The sequence below is a fragment of the Macrobrachium nipponense genome, chromosome 17 (assembly GCF_015104395.2).
Source record: "Macrobrachium nipponense isolate FS-2020 chromosome 17, ASM1510439v2, whole genome shotgun sequence".
Lineage (NCBI taxonomy): Eukaryota > Metazoa > Arthropoda > Malacostraca > Decapoda > Palaemonidae > Macrobrachium > Macrobrachium nipponense.
In genome coordinates this window covers 78,711,980-78,733,232 of record NC_087210.1, presented here as the reverse complement: position 1 = coordinate 78,733,232, position 21,253 = coordinate 78,711,980, and the positions used below count along the sequence as shown (strand labels likewise).

General features: G+C 35.0%; 1 protein-coding gene across 9 annotated transcripts in view; it reads left to right on the top strand.

Annotated features, from left to right (window-relative positions):
- Window positions 1–21,253, top strand: part of LOC135196353 (glutamate receptor ionotropic, kainate 2-like) — a 358,070-nt gene that overhangs the window by 272,477 nt on the left and 64,340 nt on the right. For all 9 annotated transcript variants that reach the window (XR_010310392.1, XM_064223121.1, XM_064223122.1 and 6 more), the window contains exons 6-8: window positions 2,839–2,980; window positions 18,530–18,715; window positions 20,409–20,432. Coding sequence is in view for 8 of the 9 variants with exons in the window: in XM_064223121.1 (XP_064079191.1) it covers window positions 2,839–2,980; window positions 18,530–18,715; window positions 20,409–20,432 (352 nt within the window). In the remaining variant the exon portion in view is untranslated. The remainder of the gene's footprint in view (window positions 1–2,838; window positions 2,981–18,529; window positions 18,716–20,408; window positions 20,433–21,253) is intronic.

Genomic DNA, 21,253 nt, shown 5'->3' with positions numbered 1-21,253 from the left:
ATTATATGTATATTTGCATATGTGGGTGCGGATGTGTGTTTGTGTGTTTATGTACGTATATACTTGAAAACCATGACGAGAGAGAGAGAGAGAGAGAGAGAGAGAGAGAGAGAGAGAGAGAGAGTTACAAGAAATTACAAGGATTAGGATGCCTCAAAGACTTGTTTGTCCATCCTAAGAGGAGACATCGTGTGCTCATCACTTATCTGTATGAGCAGGATTTACTGTTCATTCACAGTGTCCTTCTAATGATTTTGATTTTGTCTAGCCTTATTTTAAACTCTTCCACGCTGTTGTTGTTTGCAACTTCTTTCCGGTGGCGGAGAGAGAGAGAGAGAGAGAGAGAGAGAGAGAGAGAGAGAGAGAGAGACATGCAAAATATAAATGCGAGAGTGGTACGATTTGCCTGAAAGTATTACTTGCTAGAAATTGATGTGTCCATCAATGTCGTTTCCACTCTTTTGCCCCCGAATTGCTGCCATCTTAGCATTTCAAAAAGTCTCTCTCTGAAATGAGCAGTTAGTCTCGTATGAAGCTGATCTTCGGTATTGCTTTGATATTTATACCACGAGCTGTAACCAAGTACCGGAACCTTCCCTGAAAAAAGCGGGAGGCCATATCTTAAAAAAAAAACTAACCATAGAATCTTCTTGATAATAATTTAATCATATTTCCTACACCCAAATTACCATGAAGATGATTTCTATTACTCAGGGAGTAAGCCTACAAACTACTTTGTTGTTTTTTTTTTTTTGGGGGGGGGGAGGGTAGTAGAGCCTAAAAAAGGTCTAAAAAAAGCGCTTCGCCTCGATTTAAAGATACTGGAATGTTAGGATAGGATATTTATGATTTATTTATTAGAATGAAAAGGTAAAAAAAAAAAATAATGTGCATTTTAAACTTTAAAGAAAAACTGTTTCGAATAAATATACCGTATTTATCTTAATTTTCGTTAGTGAAACCATGCTCTATTTGACCGTAGATTTTAGCACGCGCGCCCCCGAGTAAGTTGGAGGTCGGATCGCGCCTTGTTCTCCAAAGAAAAACTCTAATAGTTGTAGTGTAATCATCTTTATTTTCGTTAGTGAAACAAGGCACTACTTGACCGTAGATTTTATTATCACGCGCCCCCGAGTAAGCTGGAAGTCGGATCACGCCTTATTCTCCGTCACCCAAACTTGAAATGTTGTCGCCCCTCCTAATTCTTTGGTACTTGATTGTTAATCAAATATGTCTTCCATCAGATCATTTCGTGTCAACATTTACTCACTGTGATTGTTTTCCTATAGAGAAAAACAGGTTTTCTTTATTGGCTAAATATTTATCGAGAGTTCGATCTCTCTCTCTCTGCCAACATTGGATTGCTTTCACTTTTTCTTATCATTGCATTTCCCTATCTCTCTCTCTCTCTCTCTTTGCCATCATTGGATCTCTCTCTCTCTCTCTCTCTCTCTCTCTCTCTCTCTCTCTCTCTCTCTCTCTCTCTCCACACTGGAAAACATGCTTTGTCTGTGTGCACTGGGATCACTTCCCAGTGGGTTTGTTAATGGAATCTGAGTTCTGTTTGTTAGCGACATGTTTTCCTAAATTGCTGTTTGGTTGTTCATCTGAATTTATTATTATTATTATTATTATTATTATTATTATTATTATTATTATTATTATTATTTTATTAAAAGTAATAGCTACTTCAGCAGCGTTACACTTGTAGAGATTCTTTTTCGGTGCTACTTAAACAGGCTAGTAGAGCGCCTATAGAGGTCATGGTAAAATACAGGGTCTACTAGCCTGTTTAAGTAGCACCAAAAAAGCCGCTATTCGCAAAATAGAGAAGAATCTCTACAAGTGTAACGCTGCTGAAGTAGTTATTACTTTTAATAAAGTATGCTTGAGAGAGGGTCTGCTTCCTAAGTACACTAATATTATTATTATTATTATTAATATTACTATTATTATTATTCAGAAGATTGATAATAGTGATTCGATGGAGAATTTGTTTTGAATATTATAATTACCTTTGTCTGGCCTTATATTTATATTCAGAATAAATTAGCCCTCCAATTTTTCCTCTCTGTAGGCCTATGCTCTATTATTCTTAGTAAACTAATTACCTGTATATGTCTTTTTATGTATATTTTAAATAAAGCAGTCCTTTATCTGTGTAGGCTTATGCTCTATTATTCTCAGTAGAGTAATTACCTTTATATAAGTTTATATTATTATTTTTTTTTTTTTGCTCTATCACAGTCTTCCAATTCGACTGGGTGGTATTTATATTGTGGGGTTCCGGGTTGCATCCTGCCTCCTTAGGAGTCCATCACTTTTCTTACTATATGTGCCGTTTCTAGGATCACACTCTTCTGCATGAGTCCTGGAGCTACTTCAGCCTCTAGTTTTTCTAGATTCCTTTTCAGGGATCTTGGGATCGTGCCTAGTGCTCCTATGATTATTATTATTATTATTATTCAGTAGATGATACCTATTCGTATGGAACAAGCCCACCAAAGGGGCCACTGACTTGAAATTCAAACTTCCAAATTATTATTATTATTATTATTATTATTATTATTATTATTATTATTATTATTATTATTTTCAGTAGATGATACCTATTCGTATGGAACAAGCCCACCACAGGGGCCACTGATTTGAAATTAAAGCTTCCAAAGAATATCATAGTGTGAAATACACTCATTAATAAAGAAAAATACATTAATAAATAGATAAAAATGTATTAAACTGTAAGAAGAGAGTATTAGGGTAGTAATGCATTGCATTTTCGCTTGAACTTATGAAGTTCCGATTGTAATAAGACTTTCTTGTTTTTTTCCTGCGTAGGCCTATGCTGAAGGAGACAAAGAAGGCCGGGGTGACTCACATCGTCCTGGATGTGCAAAGGAAAAACATCTTCACGGTACTGAAGCAGGCGCAGCAGATCGGCATGATGACGTCATACCACAACTATTTTATTACGTCATTGGTGAGTGAAAAAAGGTTTAACCCCATTTCTTATTCATGTGTTGTTTCAGTTAAAGGAAATTTTTTTTTTTAAAGTTGGATGGAATTTTTTTTAAGTGGGTGTGCATGTTTTTTTTTTTCAAAGTTGGTGTGCCTGTTTTTTTTTTTTTTTTTTTTTTTTTTTTTTTTTTTCTAGTTGGTGTGCATGTTTTTTTTTCTCATAGTTGGTGTGCATGTTATTTTTCATGGTTGGTGTGCATTTTTTTAAAGTGGATGTGCCTTTCCTTTTCAAAGTTGGTGTGAGATTTTTAAGTTGGTGTTTATGTTTTCTTTTCTCAGTTAGTGTCTGTTTTTTAAACTGGTGTGCATGTTTTTTCTCTCAGTGTCTGTTTTTTTAAGTTGGTGTGGATGTTTTTTTTCTCAGTTAATGTTTGTTTTTTTTAAGTTGGTGTGCATGTTTTTTCTTAAAGTTGGTGTGCAATTTTTTCCCAAGTTTAAGTGGTGTGCATGTCTTTTTTTTAAGTTAGTGTCTCTCATCTCTCTCTCTCTCTCTCTCTCTCTCTCTCTCTCTCTCTCTTTTGAATGTTTTTCTTGAATTTGGTGTGCGTGTTTTTCTTATGCTGTGTTCATGTTGTTTTTTTATAGTTTGGTGTTCCTGTTTTTATAAAGTTCGTGTGCATGTTTTTTCATATTGGTGTGGATTTTTTAAGATCTGTAGTTTTTAAGATCTGAAGGCAGACAGAAAAAGTGCCGAGAGAAAAACGTGCTGACAGAAAAAATTACGTACTAAGAAAAAGAGCAAAGAGCAGACAGAAAACGTTCGGACAGAAAAAAGTGCGGACTGAAAGAAATGCGGACTGAAAGAAATGCGGACAGAAAAAGTGCGGACAGAAAAAAGTGCGGACAGAAAAAATGCGGACAGTCAAAGAGCGGACAGGGAAAAAATGCGGACAGATAAGGTGCTGAGAGAAAAGTGCTGACAGAAAGAAGTGCGGACAAAAAAAAAGTGCTGACAGAAAAAAGGTACGGACAGAAAAAGTGCGGACAGAAAAACAGTGCGGATAGAAAAAGTGCGGATAGAAAAAGTGCGGACTGACAAACAAAGCCGGCACAATGGTTTCATATCACAGAAAACTAAAAGCGACTGACAGGTATCCAAGTAAAAGTTAATATTTCCCGCAATTCTTCATCACCGCTTGAGACCCAAATTATTTTCCATTTCATGATGAGATGAAATTTGATTGCCATTAGAATCGCCGAGTCCCACGACAAAGTTTTAGATGTCAGACAGACCTTTGGAGCGAAATGACGCTGAAGATAATGGAGATAATGACAGTTATCTTTAGCAAATAATGGCAATTCCTTTTTAATTCGATCGGAAAAAATTTAAAGCCTTAGCTATTTTATATCAGTTTTTTTTTTTTACTAAATTGGGAACAGTGGGAAACCTTTTTTTAATTTTATTCTAGCGTTTTTGCGTTGAAGATAATAAAGATAATGACAGTTATCTTCAGCAAATAATGACAATTTCTTTTTGGTTCGATTGGGAAATATGGAAAGCCTTGAATTATTTTATTTCTGTGTTTTTTTATTGTTATTAACCTATTTTTACTAAATTGAGAACGGTGAAAAATCTTTATAATTTTATTTTAGTGTTTTTGCATTGAAGATAATAAAAATAATGATAGTTATCTCCAGCAAATAATGGCAATTTCTTTTGGATTTGATTAGGGAAAATCGAAAGCCTTAATTATTATATTTCAGTGTTTTTTTATTGTTTATTAAAGTCTCATGTCACTTTCTTTTTGACGTAATTGAGTGTTTTATGTATTGCTAATTATTTTGCATTTACAATATCACAAGATACGTTCTTTATGTGCGTAGTTTCGTTCAGCTGCACAAGTCGCCTGCTAACCTATCAAAGATTGTGTTCAAGTCCACATACCGAACGTTGCGTAAAACAGTTCAGCGAATTGCGTTTGACGGCCGCGTTCATGAAGGTGCGTTCTGCTTAGCGTTAAATGTATCGTCGCCATATGTCGTTCACGTATCAAGGGTTGTGTTCAAGTTCACAAACCAAAGAGTGCGTAAAACAGTTTTGCATATTGCGTTCGACGGCCGCGTTCATGAAGGTGTGCGTTCTCCTTAGCGTTAAAGGTAGCGTCGTCATACATCGTCGCGTGAGATTGGCTATCAGAGGAAACTTTACAGCGTCAAGCCAGGGTTAATGAGAAGAAGTTAAATGAAATGAGCGTCCTATCAGTTTGCAATCTCTCTCTCTCTCTCTCTCTCTCTCTCTCTCTCTCTCTCTCTCTCTCTCTCGTGAAGAGGTGCAATTAGAAAAAGCCTGTAATTTTAGCAGCGTTGGTTGAGATTATCAATAGAAATGTTATAGGTATAAAGCCTTGGATTTGACAAGTCTGTATAAAACTGTACAGATATCTCTCTCTCTCTCTCTCTCTCTCTCTCTCTCTCTCTCTCTCTCTCTCTCTCTCTCTCTCTCTCGTGAAGTGGTGCAATTAGAAAGTCTGTAAATTTGTCAGTATTGGTTGACATTAAAAATAAAAATGTTAAAAAGTATTAATCCTTACTTTTGACAAATTTCTATAATAAAACTGTACAGGTCTCTCTCTCTCTCTCTCTCTATTGCGTATAGGGGTGCAATTAGTCTGTAAATATGTCAGTATAGGTAGACATTAAAAACAAAAATGTTAAAAGTAAGGTATAAATCCTTAGGTTTGAAAATTTTTTATAATAAACAAATTTATTAAATAATTTTGAAGAAGTCAATACTAGCAATTTCTTGTAAGAAAATACATCTATCTATGATATAATGCATAATTTTCAAGACCTTCATACTAAGACGTATTTCGAAAACCATAAACGTTCTTAAGAAGTCTAAGAGACAGAAAAAAAAATTCATATATAAACCGATTATTAATCTGAAGAAGCATCACCACGCACAAAACAAGCTGATGAATCGTAATATAAAATCTCAAACTTTTTTTCGGAGCTGATAGACCCTCCCCTAACTTCCCGAAGTTTCCTTTGAAGCCACCAAATAGTCCGGACTGCTGGAGGAGTCCACCAGGATCGAGGACGATTTCCTCGGGATCAAGTTTTTTAAAATTCATACCCTGTATTCAAACTCTCGAGCTTCGAGCTATTAAGATCTGAGGAGATTAACGGGAATTTATATCTCTCTGACTGTGACTGTCTGTGTGCATATCTGACTCCGCCATTTGTATGGTAATTCTTACGTGTACACGAGCTCGCATGTGTGTGTGTACTTTATATGTATGTATGTATGTATGTATGTATGTATAAATATATATGCATATATATGTATGGTAAAAATGTTCTGTTACAACAGAATTCCATCTAGTAAAAGGACCCCATAAAAACATTGTATATTTTGGCGCTTTATACATATATCTATATATTATATATATATATATATATATATATATGTATATATATATATATATATATATATATATATAAAATGTGTATATATATATTACCAGCGAAGGGCGTCGCCCTCCCCCGGCTATTTAAATGTTGGTATGCGTTTAAATGTAGCGTAAGGCGAACTGGTAACCCTCAGTCTCTCCACTCTCTCTCTCTCTCTCTCTCCATTCCATCAGGTCATCAAATTAGAGTCAGAGTTACAAAAAAACATACGTTTATTCAAAGTAAAGTATTAGTTGAATAATTCAAGTTCTTACAAGATAATTAATGGAATGATAATAGTTCAAGTCTCACAGACAACTATCTCAGATAACTCCCGGTATTTAAATGTCTTAATTAGTAATTAGTCACACCTATTATCTCTTCTCCAAAATACAGTACCCTCACTAGGACACTCGGTCCCCTCACTAGGACACTCGGTCCCCTAACTAGATCCGCCTGTTTAAAAGACAGAACACACTAGTGAGCACACACACAATTGTAAAGACAAGTCAAAAAAAGATTAAATGAAATGGAACATCTCTACAATATATCAAAGCAAGCCATCCCTTTGGCTAAATTATAATAACTCACCCATTGCAGCCTGGAACGTCAACACTTTATCAAATAACTTTCGCAGAGCTATCCCAGCATTCTACCTTTTCTCCCGTAGCTGTCTCCCTAGTTCTTGGCTAAACGAAGCCATTAAGAATGGACATAGTTCGTACGCGTACACACGAATTCACACTCATTGTCAACGCCCCTATTAACTGGTCACAGCCAGTTTTCAAAGGCACCTTGAACAATAGCCTCATGACACTGATATGCTTAAGTAAGGAACTTTAACATCATACTACCCTAAAAGAGATGTCAGCATTCTTAGGTCGTCGCTTCGGACTCTGTCTCCATGGGAAGTTAAATATGATGAATCTGTAAATTCCTCCCTTTTACAGAATTGCTCGACCACTACCCTGGCTAGCCCCTGCCTAGCCATAGCTCACATAAAACAGCTCATATATATAAAAACACATTGGCCAGCTTAAAACACAAAACATAAGTAACTGCAAGTCTCTGGCATTATAAAGTAATGTCTGTCACGCTTCATCTCCAATAACACTTGGGCGTATAAATTTTCTGCATTTCGGATTCTTGAATATCCCTCTTTGTCTGCAACTTCCTGCACAGACTGTAGCAAGCTGTAGAAAGGCGAAATGTCTCCCTGTGGAAAACATCCAACGGCTTCTGTAGACCCAAAAGCGCTGTAGAACTCTGTAGACTCATAGAAACTCACGTAAATACCCTGGCAAACGACAGCAACATCTCTGCACGGCTGGTGGGCATCTTGCTAGCGTCGGGGAACGATGATTATGGTGTGTTTTAAGTATGTCAGTCAGGTCATCAGTCAATCAAAAAAGAAAACTAACCCCAGACATACTACTTCTATCAGATAATGACCTCAAAACTCAGAAATACTAACTGAACATCTCCCAATTAACTCCATTTAATATGACCACTAAATCATAAGTCTTTATCACAACTCCGTAAAGAAAATATTAAGCTCTCTAACTTAATTCTCCAAACTCACACACTGCTACACACAATCCAGAACTCACAGCAACTCCACGGACTTCTGCACTCACATTTCAAACTCGAAAATTCTCACAAGTAAAAAAAAGAAAAAAGGTAATTGTGATGGTAATTGCTTCCTAGCAAAGAAAGAGTAAAGGAAAGGAGAACGCATTTTCGAGAAGTTCGGCAGCAAGGAGGCTTTCGCGCCCGTGTTGGAGGCGCCTGTTCTGGAATCGTCGGGCGTGTTGTGGAGCACAAACTTGCGCCAATGTGTCGTGAGAAACGCCGCGATTTTCTGATGCAATACCTCGTCTAGATTCATCTAAGAATATCTAGAAACCTCGGGAGTCTGTGATGCTCGCCGTAGGCTCCGCCCCAAGGATGCCGTATAAATACGACGGAGGAAGTAGCAGCGGGAGGAGGAAGAGAGGAGTGATCGTAAGAGGAAGAGATCGTAAAAGAGAGAGATCACCAGTTAGTAAGAGCCACAGATCGGATTATCAGTGAGAGATCAGCAGCAGTGATCGTCAGAGAGAGACTAGAGACGAAGGAACCGACGAAGTATCAATCATCAGAAGAGTGGTTTGAGTGTTGGTTGGATATTGGTCTAGTCGTCTCCGTGTGGACGGCCGAGTTATCTCTGAATTGAGCAGACTTCGGAGAAGAACAGGGGAGAGTTCCTGCCTTATGAATAGACTAGTTTCTGCAATACGGAGTCAAGAGGACGTCTGCAATTGCCGCTCTACTTTTATGAAGCCACCTCTTCGAAGTGCCAAACTGATTAGCAAGTATTCGAATTGCCTCATTGTTTCCCCCAGTTCATGCAGTGTAAGATTCTATCTTTTTATGTAAATAGGAGATACCATTCTGCATTTACCTTTGTTAGTAAGCTTGTAAATAAACCTTTGTTGTGTTAGTGTTTCTTTCTATATTCGTATCCCCAGTTTCAACTGTTTGTGTTGATATATTTTCTTTATTATTTCATATCGAACCTGAATCGGACCTCTCTCAGAGGCCGTAACATTGTGTCAACCTTTAACCAGGATATTTCGACACCGTAACATTGTCTCTGAGATCTCAGATCCGTAACAGTAATGAGCCCAAGAAAAAAAAAATCACGTAATAAGCCCAGACCCAAAAATCAAAAATGTTCTCTCAAGCTCTGATATTACAGTAACCCCCACAAATCAGTAAAAATCTCCAACTGTTTTGTTAACGAGCAAATAAAAACCCCTCACTGCTCACATAACTAATTACAATGAGAGTTAATGTCAAATGCCCATCTATGTAAATCACAAATCCCGATAAATTACGTCTCCCGTCCAAAAAGAAATGCTATTTAAAGCTGAATCCCCAATTACATCTCTCATAAGAAAAGGAAAAAAAAGAAAAATAAAAAAACTAATGAAAAGTAAACTTCCCCATCACAAAGCACATAATATATGCATGATATACATAATCCCGCATTTTCCCCAACAAATGCAATATGCATAGTTACGGAATTTTTTACATCGCAACTATTCAAGCGACCGGACACGGTCAGAAAGCAAACTCTTACACGTGCACTTTCATGAAATGCTATGGTCAACATTTCCAGATAAATGTCTAGTCAGACTCGCAACTTCAGAAACCCATGATTCTCAAAAAAAAGGTTCTATACTGACATGATATCAGCACATTTCACAAAACTACCTCCAGGATATGACCAAGGTGTTCAAAAATTTGTCTCAATAGACATAACTCTCACATGATACTGCCCAATTACAAAAAAGTCATAACCACAAAAAAGGTCACCTGCCAAAGCTTAATGCCATCCCCATATATATATATATAAATATATAAATCACCATATTAATAGTAATACCACCCCAGTGATAAAAATATTTCTTCCATTTAATTAATAACCACACCACCATATTCCCTCTTATTTCACCAATAACCACATGTTAATAAAATCACCACTCCAGCAAAAAATATTCACCTCTGTTTCGGCAAATAAAAAATACTTACCTCTATTTCACCAATAACTCCATGTGGAATAAAACAAGTCTCCAAAAAAAATATTATATCTCCAAGCAGGATAATAAAAAATGAAACTCCATCTCCAAAAAAATGCACTCAAAGCATCCAGCTGACACACTTATAAATATTGCCCATATCTCCTCAAAAAGGTGTCTCCATTTGAAACAAAGATGGCTGCAAAATAATTGAACTAAACATAGTCCTCACCACCATAGGCAAATATAAAATGGCCAAAAATATATCTCCGATATATTATATCTCAAATTATATCTCCAAAATAATATACCTCCAATTCTCCAGAGAATAACTCAATGTTATAGTCAAAAACTATAAACTCTCTCTTTAGCATAACTGCTGAAAAAGGGCAAAAACTCGGCAAATAAAATTGTCCAGAAAATTCTAGAAAAAATCACCAATGTGCCACAACTCATTATAACAACACTCCAAATTCAGTGTCTAAGCCAAGACTTCTCCATATGCACTACGACATAGGCCACTAGAAAACTTAACCAAGTTTCCTATCTCTGGCAAAATTGTCACAAATACAACAAAAGTATTGTGCAAGAAACCCACAACTTCTGGAACATGAATATCCAGAAAAAAAAATTTAGTGCCATTACATATGCATTAAAAAAAATGCAAAAATTCTCCCATATATCTTTCTGTAGCATCAAACAGCTGAAATCATAAACACATAACATTCCCGAACAATGACTAAGTCACGAACTGAGACATTAAAAAAATCTCATAAACTGGAGAGGAAAAATAAATTCAAATTCGCCCATGATAAAAAACTTGTAACTTCCAAAAAAGGGAAAAAGAAAAATCAACGGCAATGTTAACTATCCTCGTGACTCACGTAGATGTCAAGCAATTCTCTGCTGAACTCAAAAAAAAGAAAAAAAAAATTTGTCGTTAGTTCCTCCCATATTAAAAGAAAAAACAACACCACCCTTGACAGCATTACAACACCCACGTTAGTACATAAAAAAATAACCAGTATTAGTATAAAGACATCACCAATGTTAATGCTTGCCCATTCACCAAAAATTCAGCACAAAATTCACCAAAATTCAGCACAAAATTCACCAAAATTCAGCCAGATTCATCACCCATGAACTACTGACATATTCTCCAAAGTCACAAAAACTCAATGAATAATTAACCCCAAAACTTCTCCCATAATTCATTGTAATAATTCTCCAAAATATAATTATCTGTTATAATTATAAAATAATCACCCATGAAATATCTCAAATCTCTTGTAAAATATGTCTCAAGTAATGATAATTCTACTTAAGTACCTCTCCCGTAAAATATATCAAGTTATAATAATAATAATAATTCTCCATAGTAATAATTCTCCAGTAAAATATCTCAAGTAAGGGCATTAATATTGCAATTCCCCCAGTATACACCAATATTGCCAATCCCCCAGTATACACCACCTGACAACATCAGTCAGCAATCATCATTAGTCAGCACCACCGGGCATCACCAATTGACAACATCAGTCATCACCACTCAGCACCACACAGCACCATTTTAAAGTAATCTCTCCAACACCAATCAAATCTCCATTAAAAAAAAAAATAATCACTGTGACCCCATTATAATTGTGCCTTCCAAAGCATAAGGAAAACTTACACCACATCCCATATGCATTTCATTTCCTTTTCTCTTCACTCAAGAGAAAGAAAATCTCTTTCTCAAAAGAAAACCCTACGGGCATCTCACATCATCAACCAATCATTATCAGCTGATGACCTGGCAGTGGAAAATCATTATCAAGGGCAAATTCTTCCCCCAATACCCTGACACAAAGAAAAAAAAGGAGGAGTTCACCCCCACTAAAAAAAAAGAAGAGAACTCACCCTCCCTGAGCGTTAGAGCACCCCCCCTAAACAGTGTTTGAGTACCCGCCGAGGCAGACCACTACTACCCTCCCCTTACAATACCCCTATGGGTCAGTCAGCAGAAATTACGCTGAGCGTGTAAGAACGAGTGGGCGCTCTTTGTCCAAGCAAAAAAAATGCAATTCAAGCACAGTTTTGTATGTATGAAAACCATTCATACACATGCATATATCAACACAAAGAAGAATGTGTCTCTTCTATTATGTGCCAATAAAAAAAAACACATCACTTTCTGTGCATATGGGGAAAAAAGTGTGATATCCTAAACCAATCCCACAACTCACAAAATGATTAAAAAAAAACCCACTGGATTAAAAAACATTTTGTAACACTCACCGCTTCAAAATGAAAGAAAACCTGGAAATCTGCTCAATTATAAACACGCGAATCTCATCGGCGCAACTAAAACGTGCTCGGCGAGAAAGCACTCGATTGTCTTTCACACACACAAGCCAGACTGAGTCTAACTCCCTCGAGGCATCTCGCTCTGTGTAAAATGCTGAGTCCAGTAAAATCCTTCCCTTCCCATTACCACAGTTAACGGGCGGACATTTCTCATTCCCTCTCTCTCAGTAACTGAAATCAATTTTTCACAATCTCACAAAAGGCTTTATCATTCGAACACCGCTGCCCACCAACTTTTACCAGCAAAGGGTGTCGCCCTCCCCCAGCTATTTAAATGTTTGGTATGCGTTTAACCGTAGCGTAAGGCGAACTGGTAACCCTCTCTCTCTCTCTCTCTCTCTCTCTCTCTCTCTCTCTCTCTCTCTCTCTCTCAAAGCGATCACTGGCAAAAGCCCCCCTCTCTCTCTCTCTCGGTCTCTCCTCTCTCTCTCTCTCTTCTCTCTCCTCTCCTCCATTTCCATCAGGTTCCATCAAATTAGAGTCGGAGTTACAAAAATACATACGCTTATTCAAAGTAAAGTATTAGTTGAATAATTCAAGTTCTTAAAAGATAATTAATGGAATGATAATAGTTCAAGTCTCACAGACAACTAACTCAGATAACACGCCGGTATTTAAATGTCTTAATCAGTAATTAGTCACACCAATTATCTCTTCTCCAAAATACAGTCCCCTTACTAGGACACTCGGTCCCCTCACTAGATCCGCCTGTTTAAAAGACAGAACACACTAGTGAGCACACACACAATTGTAAAGACAAAGTCAAGATTAAATGAAATGGAACATCTTTACAAGATATCTAAGCAAGCCATCCCTTTGGCTAAACTATAATAACTCACCCATTGCAGCCTGGAACGTCAACACTTTAACAAATAACTTTTGCAGAGCTATCCCAGCATCCTGCCTTTTCTCCCGTAGCTGTCTCCCTAGTTCTTGGCTAAACGAAGCCATTAAGAGTGGACATAGTTCGTACGCGTACACACGAATTCACACTCATTGTCAATGCCCCAATTAACTAGTCACAGCCAGTTTTCAAAGGCACCTTGAACAATAGCCTCACGACACTGATATGCTTAAGTAAGGAACTTTAACATCATCCACCCCCAAAAGAGATGTCCAACATTCATAGGTCGTTCGCTTCTGGACTCTATTCTTCATGGGAAGTTAAATATGATGAATCTGTAAATTCCTCCTTTTTACACATATATATATATATATATATATATTATATATATTTATATTATATATATATATATATATATATATATGTGTGTGTGTATGTATGTCTATATGTATATACACAGAGACTCACACATATACATTATATATATATATATATATATATATATATATATATATATATATATAATATATATATATATATATATATATATATATATATATATATATATTTCTTTATTTATGGAAGACGAAAACTGTTCATGTGTGATGCATCGGCTGCATTCCAAATAATAAATCCTCCCCCCGGGGCTCAGCGAAGCGTAAAGTTTCAGAATTCTTTCCAGACGGTTTTTAGTTAAGATCAGAAAAAAATGAAGAAAAAATATATATATTTATTTATTTTTGGTAGCAGCAGCTGCGGTGGTGGCGATGGAGAGAATTACTGGCAGGCAAAAATATGTCTTGATGTGACGGGTAAATGTCTCGGTTATATATATATATATTTTTGGGGATGTTGTCAGGTGCAGACTTTGTCTTTTATATTTTATTTCGCTTTAACTGCCTCTTACTTCTTCCTAACGAACACCGTATAGTCTTTGGAAGCTTGAATTTCAAGTCAGTGGTCTCTGTGGGGTTTGTTCCATGTGAATAGGGTTCGTCAATTGAATAATGAAAATAATAATAATAATAATAATAATAATAATAATAATAATAATAATAATAATAATAATAATAAAATCGCTTCTATGGGCTTGTTCCATAGGAATAGGGTTCCTCTTCTGAATAATCAATAATAATAATAATAATAATAATAATAATAATAATAATAATAATAATAAATAATAATAATAATAATAATAATAATAATAATAATAATAATAATATAATAATAATATAATAATAATAAAATGACATCTGTCACCTTGTTACCATATGTATAGGTTTCATCTACTGAAGTATGTAAATATAAATGTGTATTCTATTTATATTATTTAAATAAATTAATATATATACATCCATACATACATACATACATATATATATATATATATATATATATATATATATATATATATATATATATTAAAAAGTTAAGCAAAATCGATAAGGGAATGACAACGTAGAAAAAAGAACTCGGCAAACAAATTGTTGCGTCAGAGTCCCTCTCTCTCTCTCTCTCTCTCTCTCTCTCTCTCTCTCTCTCTCTCTCTCTCTCTCTCTCTGTGAAATATTAAAGTCTTATTGCAGTCATGGCTGACATACGTCTCTCGCGAGAGAGAATTATTGGCGGGAATCCGGTGTTTGGCTGAATGGAAGGAAAGACGAATATTTGTGGGAGTTCGCTGCTGTTATCTCTTTGTAGTTCCTAAACTAAAGGGTTCAAGATTTCCATTTAAGGTGCTGCAATACATTTTGTATTTAAACTGAGGAAACCGGGAACAATTGTAGTTAGTTAGGTTAAAAAATGAAGTTAGGTTAGGTGAGATTAAGGCATTTTTTGCAATTTCGAATAATTATTGAAGGTTTGTTCGCTAATTAACCGGGTTTAATGGTTTTTTACTAATTATTTGTGCCAAGTGAGGTTAAATTAGGTGAGATTAAGGTATTATTTGTAATTTCGAGCAATTTTTGAAGGCTTGTTTGCCAATCAAGCCCGTTTTATGGGTTTTTTGCCAATTATTTGTGCCAAATTTGGATGCTTTTGGCGTGTTACGATGAAGTTACGGTGGTTTTATATTTTTTTTTATGTTTTTTTCGGTGATTGACATTGGAATAAGTTAAATTTACTCAGTATCCTAATATTTTATATTTGAGCAGAGGTAGACCGGAAACAGGGTATTTAGTGGAATATGCTATATTATTATTATTGTTATGGTTAAACCACTCCTATATATTTGGTATTTAAGTTGGGGAAACCGGAAAAAATGGTCAGTTATTGGAATTTGTTAAATGTTCTTAATACAGCAGAGTAATGTCATGATTTTTATAAGGAAACATCTAGAATTTATCGCAAACAATATTCAAGAATTTATGATATTAAGATTCGTATACAGAAACATCACGAATTTCTTCCCAAACAATACACAAATAAATATGGAAAACAATATCACTGATTCTGCTTTTTCCAAGCAATGAGAGCAAAGTTTATTTGCGCAATTGTTGCTTTTCGAGTAACGAGAATTACTCTTGTGTTCATTTTATCCTCCCGCTATTCAATGAGTTAATTATATCCTCCAGTATTCAGTCTCATATTTTTACCGTTTTCTGTGTAGAACTCAGTTGGAAATATTCTGAGTCATATAAAATATCAAGTGTTATATTTCACGATGAACTTATGTTTGCGAAAACTTAGCGAGTTACTCTCTCTCTCTCTCTCTCTCTCTCTCTCTCTCTCTCTCTCTCTCTCTCTCTCTCATATGCCATACATTCATTGACCATTCAGTTCACGTAAATCTGTCTAAACAGCCTAAACAAATCCGTTCGTGAAGGGAAAAAATAAACTTTTAAAAGAGTTTTATTTATCTCATTTTTATTTAGTAGATGAGAATTTTTTATATTTTTATTTGAAAAAAAAAGTCTAATTCTAGGTTATCCAGAATTACATTTTAAAAAAAATTTGAGGATTATACACTAACAGGCAAAACTGTTTCGCTGAACATTGAAACCGCGTACTGTGTTTCAGGGAATTGCTTTTATTCTTTTATTATTATATATATATATATATATATATATATATATATATATATATATATATATATTATATATATATGCCTTTTTTATGGGCAGATCTGAGTTCATCGAAAATAAAGGTTATGCATGTTACCGGTATTGTGCAAAATGCTAGCTACCCCATTGGATGTAATCCTCTTACAGAGATATCAGCTTTTATTTAATATTTTTTATTCTTTATTTTTTTTTGGCGCGGGTTGGGGGCGGGGCCGTTCGTTTCACACAATTGTAGCGTTAGCGTTAACGATCTGAGTTTTGAAATGGGTTGAAGTCCTTGTTTTTTTTTTTTTTTTTTTCAAAAAAGAGGAAAAGTTATTTAATATTTCTATTCATTTATTATGTCGTTTCACATAATTGTAGCGTTGCGTTAACGATCTGGGTTTTGAAAGTGGTTGAAATCTTTTTTTAAAGGGAAAGTGATTTAAATATTTCTATTTATTTTATTTATTTATTTATTTATTATTTATTTTATTTTGTTCGTTTCACTCAGTTGTAGAGTTGCATTAAAGATCTGAGTTTTGAAATCGGTTGAAGTCCTATTTTTTTTTTAGGGAAAGTGATTTAATATTTCTATTTATTTATTTATTTATTTATTTAGTTATTTTATCTAGTTATTTATTTATTTATTTTCTCGTTTCACACAATTGTTGCGTTGCGTTAACGATCTGTTAAAGTCCTTTATTTTAATATTGAAAAAAGGGGGCGGTGGGGGGGGGGGGGGGGGGGGGGGGGGGGGTGGGGGGGGGGGGGGGGGGGGGGTAGTGAAAGCAATGATATTGCCCTCCATTATGACTTGGATAGAATCTAACTTCGACCTCTTGAGTAACTGATGACTCGACTCGGCTGTGCGAAACTTTGTCTAGTGACATATTGCCTCTCGAAACTTTGTGCCTTTCGAATATATTATTATTTATTAAAAAAAATACGTACGCTGATGGAACAGTTAAGATTCACCTCTCTTATTTATATTTATTTCCCGACGTTTGGTAGTTTTCTTATATAATTACATTTCAAAGGTTCTAAAAGAGAATTTTAAAAAACATGATTAGCATAAAATTCAAGTATAAATTTTGACATTTAGAATTATACATTTTTTCTCAACTCTCTTTTTTATATTTATTACCCAACGTTTGGTAGTTTTCTTATATAATTACATTTTCAAAGGTTCTAAAATAGATTTTAAAAAACATAATTAACATAAAATTCAAATATGATTTTTTGACGTTTAAAATTATAAATTTTTTTGTCTAAATCAAGATACATTAAAATTCACAAAATAAGACATTACAATGGACCAACCTTCCACCAGAATAAAAGAAACATTAAGTGGACGGGAACTAAATATATATATATATATATATATATACTATATATATATATATATACATATAAAGAAAATACACCTCAATGCAAGAAAAGGGGCGTGGCACTTGACTGTGCGTTTTTAATTCATATCGATGGGGTTGGATGAAGTGAACCAAAGTGGAAAATGACACTGGAATTAAGTAACGGTAATTTTTTAAAGTAATAAACGTCTCTACTAAAGCTTTTTGAATTAAAAACAGCTTAAAATTCCAGCTTAATTGTTTATAGTCTCTTGATAGGTCAGGCCTATATTGCTGTTATGATACCGCTGATGCATTTTGAATTCAAACCAGCTTCAACCTCCAGCTGAATTTTTGAGCCTTATGACAGGTTAGGGCTTTATGCTGGCGATATGCCAGCACGGGCTCTTGCTCATAAAGCAGCCCATAAGAGTCAATCTACGAAGTGATGTTTAGAGAGAGGTATAAATGGGACTTATTAATGGATTATTACAAGTGATATCGGTGGAAAAATTAGGTCCAGTTAATAGGTTTAGACAGGATGATTAGTTAGGTTAACTAATTTGAAGTTAGTTTAGTTTCCTGCTTGTAAGACAGACTCAATGGAAAACTCACATAACAAATAACGCCAAAATTATCGATTTTTCCCTGTCTTTGCAGGTTTTGCATACAGTAATTTATCTTGCACTTTATCTTCTCATCAGCAAGATTTTCATACCGTAAAAAAACACATAAATACTTCCGATTCGGTAGTCGCGAGTTCGACTCCCTCCTGCTCTGCCAACGTGGAATCAGAAGAATTAATTTCTGGTTATTAAAGATTAATTTCTCGATATGATGTGGTCCAGATCCCACAATAAGCTGTAGGTCCCGTTGCTTAGGAGAGCTGTTAATCAGCTCAGTGGTCTGGTTAAACTAAGATCTACTTAACTTAACTTCCAGTTTATGATATATTTTTCCATGTCCTTCCAGGATCTGCACACTGTAGAGCTGGAAGACTTCCGTCACGGGGGCACGAACATCACGGCCCTGCGAATCGTGGACCCGGAGAACCCGCTGGTCCAGAGGGTCATAAAGGACTGGATTTTTGGGCAGCTTCGCTACGGCCGGAACGCCGAGGAACAGCCGGTCACGCCGACGGCTGTCCCCGCTATACAGGTTAGTATTTGGATTTTCGCTTACTCGGGGCGTAAGCCTAAACTTCTTTGTTGTTATTGTTGTTCTTTGGGGGGTGGGGGGTGCAGGAAAAGTCTATGGAAGAACCTCAAAGGGTCTGGAAAAGTCTATGGAAGAGCCTCAAAGGGTCTGGAAAAGTCTATGGAAGAGCCTCAAAGGGTCTGGAAAAGTCTATTGAAGAGCCTCAAAAGGTCTGGAAAAGGTTATCGTTGTTCCTAGGGGGTTTAAGAAAAGTCTATGGAAGGGACTAAAACGGTCTGGAAAAGGTGTTTCGCGTTGAGTTAAAGATACAGGAATTTGATGATAGGATATTTACGATTTATTCGTTTGAACGAAAATGTAAAAAAAAAATGTGCATGTTAAACAGTACCGAAGAATTATTTCTAAATAAAATATAGGCTATTATTTACATTTTCCTTGATGAAACAACGTGATATTTGACCGTAGACTTTAGCACGATTTATTTGACCTTAAAAGTTGGGAATATAATGTTTACAACTCATGTGTGAGTGGAGAATCTTGCACGCGTCCCGAGTAGGCTGGAGGTCGCAACACGCCTTGTTATGACTGAGAAATAATAATATTAATGCAACGTAGGTAGGTGAGCTCGACATTATATAATTAGGTCTCGTCTTCTCCAAATATGAGTTCCAGCGCTGACAGAATGGCTTACGTTTTTCTAAGGAGGTTTATTGAATGTTATATGCTGTACGTGTGAACGGGCATTCATATGATTTCAATATATGCAGTAGTATCCGCAGTCGAATATGGCATTTATGTCCTTTTTGAAATTCTGGTCAGTCTGGTGACGAAGACCAGACTTCGAGGTATAGACTGACGTGAAAGTCTTGCTTTTAATGACACAAAACGTCAATAAAAAATTACTGTCAGATCGAAAAAGACTTCGCCTTCAAAAAGTGTAGTTGGACTCGAACTGCTTTCGCGCTGAATATAATAGACTTGATAGGACGCGGATAATGCTTAATTTTAGTGGAAGAAGAATCGTTAGTCGGAGGTTATAATTATGCTTTCACCGGCGTTTTTTTTTTTTTTCTTCTTCTTTTTTAAGTCACACGGCTGACGAGCAAATTCGTTTAATGAGGACTTTGTTAGTATTCGCCGACGCTGCAGATCTTCATTGGTCGACTAATTACGACGCGTGACGTAACTGTCTTCTCATTGACTGTGCTTGTTAGTTTTTAGTCTGGATCGTATTTCTTAACGACATTTGAAGCTGTTCAGAAATGAGATCTTTAGCTGCGCTGCCTAAGAAACATTCACTTTTCATGTTTCTTCGAATTAAGCAACAATACTGAGTACCCTGGATTTTACTATTATTCATGAGATGAAACCCATTCGTATTAACCAACAATAGTAAGTGTCCTGGATTATATTATTATTCATTGGATGAAACCCTATTCATATGGAACAAGCCCACCACCACAGAATATCATGGTGTTCATTAGGAAGAAGCAAGAGGAGTAGATGGAAACACAGAAAGAAGAGAGTCGACGAATTTAAACAGAAAAAAGATGAATTAATATATAGATAAACAGATAAAAATGTATTAAGATGCAAAAAGAATTGTTAAGGTAGTAATGCATTGCATTTTCGCTTGAATTTCTGAACTACTATAATATGCAACTTCACTTAATTTCTTTCGTCTCTTTGACAGGGAGGCAACATGACGTTCTTAAAGGTAAGCTTCTATTATTATTATTATTATTATTATTGTTATTATTATTATTATTATTATTATTATTATTATTATTATTATTATTATTATTATTATTATTATTATTATTATTCTTTCGTAGTTTTATGTTATTGTATTCCAGGTATGTCTCTCCAGTGCTTTTACTTTTTCGTTTGTTGTTCCATAGTGATCAGAGTCTCAAAATGAGATTCAGACTTCTATATATTATTATTATTATTATTATTATTATTATTATTATTATTATTATTATTATTATTATTATTATTTAAATTAGTATATTATTATTATTATTTTTTTTTTTTTTTTTTTTTTTTTGCTCTATCACAGTCCTCCAATTCGACTGGGTGGTATTTATTATTTATTATTTATTATTATTATTATTATTATTATTATTATTATTATTATTATATTATTATTATTTATTCAGGTATCATTATTATCATTATTATTATTATTATTATTATTATTATCATTATTATTATTATATTATTATTATTATTATTATTATTATTATTATTATTATTATTATAAATTCTTCTATCACATCTTTTGGCCGAGAGGAGATACGAGCTGTGAATATCCCGACCCCGTCGGCCTCGGTATGAAAAATGAATTAGCTATTTGGTTCGTCGCTAAATCATCATCTTTTTTTTTTTTCGTCCTTAGACTCTCATAAAGAGAATGAAAATTCAAAGGGAAAGTTTCAACATCATTTTAAAAAAATCATTTTAATTAGCGTTTTCGATTTCCCTAAGTTCTCGGGGGGTAATTAAGGATTGTTGGAGGTATATCCTTACCAGAAC